Genomic DNA, 4590 nt, shown 5'->3' with positions numbered 1-4590 from the left:
TCTGCTAACAGCTTTTAGGGTACGAACACTGCCCCCCACAGAAGACAGTGGCCACTAGGACCCACCGACAGTGCTGAGGCGGGAGGGACCCCTCGGCACCCACAGCCAGGCCGCCACACTGACGGCGGCTGGCCCCTCGAAGCTGCAGGGGAGGAAATCACGTTTACGAAACAGCTACCAAGGTCTTCGGCTGTTTTTGTTTTGGGTAAAAATGTCATGAAAATTCTAGTCTCTGAGGAATTGTCATGGCTTTAGGTAAGGGCTGTCTGTGTCTAGGAAGGGATTGTCCGTCCCGTGGAAGTTAGTGATGAACTTTCACCCATAATAAAAAAAAAGGGCCAAGTCTACCTCGAAGTTGCTGCTTCCCAAACAAAACAGGGATTCATGGACCATGGCTCGCCTCCCCAAATAAAACGCACAAACCAGGCAACAGTCCACCTGGCGAGGTGTGCGTGTGGTGCAGCCATACTTTCTATGGTGAGGAACCCTCTCTCCAAGTGCACCCTGTGGTTAGCTCATCCTTGGCCATGGCCACGGTGGGTGCCTCGGAACAGGGTTCCCCAGCCAGTGATCTTCCTACTGGGCCCCACAAATTCCCAGCGTGGATAGTTAGGGGAAGCAGGGCCCCTGTCTTCCGGGCTGTCCCTAATTAAATACTAACATCTTCCGTCAACCCCATCAGGAAACCCCTTTCTGTTGCACAGAGAAGACTGTGGGAAGGACATCTGTCACCTCTGTGAACACTGCCATCTCACAGAATGGCTGAATCAACCCCTCTCCTGGTGGGCCTCCGCCCGAGGCACCCCCATCCTCACCCCCATCCTCACTCACTGGGCGGAGAGTCGCCTGGGGACTTCCCTCTCCATCAGCTCTCAAGCCCTCTCTCCCCTAAAGGTGTTGTCAACGCCAGACACTGCCCCAGTCTCTCGCTTGGAAGGCATCGGAAGGGGAGGAGACACGGGAGTCGTGGGCATGCACGTAATGGGATGGACATCTGATCTAACGTCTAGACACGGAACAAATGGCAAAGGCATGGAGGAGAGGGACACGTGACAGGGGAGGCACTACAAACAGAAAGGCGTGTTTGGGTGTTGAGATACCTACCATCATAATATTCCAAATTCAAAGACTGCTTGTATCAGAACAAAGAAACAACAAATTTAACCAAGGTGGTCATTGAAGGGAAGGAAAGGAGACAGGCACTAGTCGGTATCCCTCCACCAAGAAGGAAGTACCTATCCCTTCCCTGAGGTTACAGGTTGGATGGGAGCCTGTGGGTGGAACCCGGGGTTGAATCGGGACGCTTCTGATTCCTTTTGGAACCAACGTGTGCTCTCTCTCTCTCTCCCTCTCTCTCTCTAAAAGAGATGTGTGTGTTGTTCGCCCCGCAGACCAGCAGCACCAGAGCGTGGACCTGCGGGGCTCCCTCGTGCAGCCCTGTTAGCTGGTGCCTGCCGATCGATGCCACGCTTCTTTGCAGCACTGTAAAACCATGTCAGCTAGCCAAGCTCCTCTGCACACAGATGTGGGTTTTTAACATAAAACAAAACAACAAAACCAAACCAAAAAAATTTAAAAAGCCTGCCCCAGAGCACATCTCCAAGTGCCTCGACTCTGAGTGCACGGAAATGCTACTGCTGCCAATTCCAGCTCCCTCTGCACCCGGCGTTCGGGCTATGGGAGCCTTCCCGGGTGGGGCCAGTTCCAGGAGGCTGGCTTTCAGAGCAAAAGGGCAAGTGCCTGTCCTGGTCTGTTGGGGTTGCTGTCTAGGCCCTACCACCGGGGTCATGTGTTCTTTGGAAGAGGATGGGGGAAAGAGAGGAAGAGACAGTGGGGAGAGCGTAAAATTAGCAAGGGAATTTGGAAGAGTGAGGATCATTAGTCATTGATGCCAGTGCAAGGTAGACGGGGACGGGGTCCAGATATATTGACACACTAAGGTATCAGAGGACAGAATTGCTTTGATTTTCCCAAAGGCCTCGCAGTGGTCATATACCTGCACGGTTTGCACCATAAAGTCTGTCGGTCAAGCCCGAACAGTGCCCGACACTTCTTTGGAGTATTTGCATCTGTTAGCATAAGGTAAACACAAAAAAACACAACACAATGGTGGGTCGTGCTCAGCTGCGTGTGGACGCTCAGCTACAGCTGACCTGTCTTCCGCATCACCTCGGCTCTACTCACTCCTTCCCTGACCAAGGGCATGAAAGGGAAGGACTTCTATGAGTCAAAAGAAAAAAATAAAATAAAACGATAAAACACACACACATACACACACACACACACACACACAAAAGAAAACAACAACCAGAAACCAAAACAAAAAACAAAAAACAAAAACAAAAAAAAACAAGGGGGGAAAAAATAAAAACAGAGAGAGAAGAGGAGGGGGAAAGGCGACGTTGGCGTCTACCTAGGCCAGGGTTATGGTGGATGTCCCTGAGCCCCGTCCCGGGCTGTCATGAGCAAGGGGGTTGGCAGGCAACGTTCCCTGGGAGGGGCATGCTGGGGTTTGCCGTCGCTGACCCGAGGAGGCACAAGTGATGCTGTTTTACAGTGGCATTTTGGCTAGCAGCAGCGGGGGGACAAGCACATCCCTCACAGAGCAGTGTCCCGCGCCCTCGTGTCTCCTAAGATCCACACACAGAGCTACAAAGCGACAGGCCAGAGAGGGGGAAACGACCGAATAGACCAGCTGCAAACCAGCACAGCGAATCTGGGAAATCTATACACACCTGCAAGGGCCGCACCAGTTATTCTGTTGATCAAGGCCAAAGCGCGCTCGGCATTTCTTAGGAGCGCTCAGGTCTGAATGAGTTCGAGAGAGAAGCGAGCAGAGGAGGAGAACAAGGGAGAGAGGGAGAGGGAGAGAGAGAGAGAGAGAGAGAAAGAGAGAGAGAGGGGGAGGGAGGGGAAAAGAGAAAGATACAAATAAGAAAAAAATAAAAATAAAAAAGGGAATAAATCAATGACCTGGTTACTAATTACAAAATATCGACTTTTGATTTTTAACTTTCTTTAATAATAAAAAAAAAGGTAAAAAAAAAATCACATTCTTATTCAACTTGTGAAATTAGCTGTTGCAAATAAAGCTGCAGTATCCCTTCATTAAGGACTGTCTCAGATTCGGTTCAAGCTGATACAGGGAGGTTAGGTACTAAATACGTAGCTTTCAAATAATACGTTTCCACTTTTTTGTTTTTTTTTTTCTCTCAATTTGTTTTTCTTAAAGAAGAAAATAAAGCAAAGGAGGGAATTAAGTTTGTAACATGCTTTTTTCTTCTCAGAGTATAACAGTACAAAAAAAGAGAAAAATACTGCAAATAAAAACAGAACAAAATGAAATGAAACAGAAAGACATAAAGAAAGAAAAGGATTGTGGTACTGGGATATTGCAGCTTTTGGAATGTTCATCTTTTCTTTTTTAATCTATGCTCATTAATATTAAGAGAGGAACAGATAAAGGTACACAGGCTATGTAAATGAGCTGTTAGGAGTTAGTCAGAAGCTCATAGCAGCATTTAAGCAGGTACAGTCAGTAAAATGCTAGTGGGCTTGCAAAGTATGAGCAGAAAAGCAAAAGGAAGAAAAAAAACTAAAATTTAAAAAAAAGCAAAGGAAAAAAATAATCATACTGCAGATGCATGCTTGCATGAGAAAACTTAGTGGGAGCAATGAAAAAAAATGCCATTAGATTAAGGAGGTTTATTACTGAATTCCTTCCATTTTTTTTAAAACCAGTCTCTTTTAAAGAAATACTGCATATTCAATTTGCACAGTTAGTTCAACTCTAGATCACTGTCATTACTGCTTAAACAACTGTTATGGGAAAAATAAACAAAGCAAAAGTTAAATTAAATTAAAAAAAAAAAGAAAAAGAAACAACAAAAGCAACTGAAAAAAAATTACTCTACTGAAACATACAAAACCGAGTAGATGGTCATTTTAAAGAATGTTCAAATGTCATACGTGTTTAATGTTAATCAAACTATAATGGCAAGAAAAATTAAAAAACAGTTTAAGCAACTATTTTAACGACTCAAAATGACATTAGCACCTGTAATCGGAGGAAGTGAAAGGCAAGGATTTAGGAAACATTCGCTGTGTTCTGAAAAAAAAGAACAAATTATACAAAGCCTTCAAAATGTTTTTGTTGTTCGTAAAAGCCTGGCCTTCTCCAGGGGACCTGAGATTGCCTATGCAGTATTTCTAATTTCTTCTAGAGAATGACAAACCTCCTTAATTTAAGTCGGGTGCAATTTACCACTGTAAAGGCATGCATCGGAACATTCAGGAACAGCCCAGTTAATATCAAACACTCACACACTCCCCTCCTACTCCCCTAGCCCCTCCTCAGCCCTGATCGGACACATACGGAGTAATAAGCAGACTGTGTAAACCCGCATAGGCATGCCTACTGCTCTCCAGTTACAGGCTCTAGAGTTATTTCCAAACACATTCCACTAGAATTACAATGTGCTTTTCATGCAACAATAAATGTTACTAGCTTTAAAAGGGCAGTCATGAAGCAATTAATTAAAATGCATAAACAAAAAGGCTGGCTAAGATGGGTCCCCCCACAACATCCTG

General features: G+C 45.6%; 1 protein-coding gene across 16 annotated transcripts in view; it reads right to left on the bottom strand.

The window, feature by feature from the left end:
• Positions 1-4590, bottom strand: part of TCF7L2 (transcription factor 7 like 2) — a 201386-nt gene that overhangs the window by 4917 nt on the left and 191879 nt on the right. For 7 of the 16 annotated variants that reach the window (XM_015557977.1, XM_006778721.2, XM_015557978.1 and 4 more), the window contains 2 exons: positions 4058-4108; positions 2736-2808 (listed from right to left, as the gene is read on the bottom strand). The exons of 4 other annotated variants lie outside the window; for them this stretch is intronic. In XM_015557977.1, coding sequence (XP_015413463.1) covers positions 2736-2808; positions 4058-4108 — 124 coding nt within the window. Of the gene's footprint in view, positions 1-1996; positions 2070-2735; positions 2809-4057; positions 4109-4590 lie in introns of all 16 variants that reach the window. 5 more of the 16 variants (XM_015557979.1, XM_015557982.1, XM_015557983.1 and 2 more) reach the window with 3 other exon arrangements.

This window comes from Myotis davidii, unplaced genomic scaffold (genome assembly GCF_000327345.1).
Source record: "Myotis davidii unplaced genomic scaffold, ASM32734v1 scaffold107, whole genome shotgun sequence".
NCBI classification, from domain to species: domain Eukaryota; kingdom Metazoa; phylum Chordata; class Mammalia; order Chiroptera; family Vespertilionidae; genus Myotis; species Myotis davidii.
Note: the sequence above shows the minus strand (reverse complement) of the source record. Positions and strands in the feature narration are given on the sequence as shown.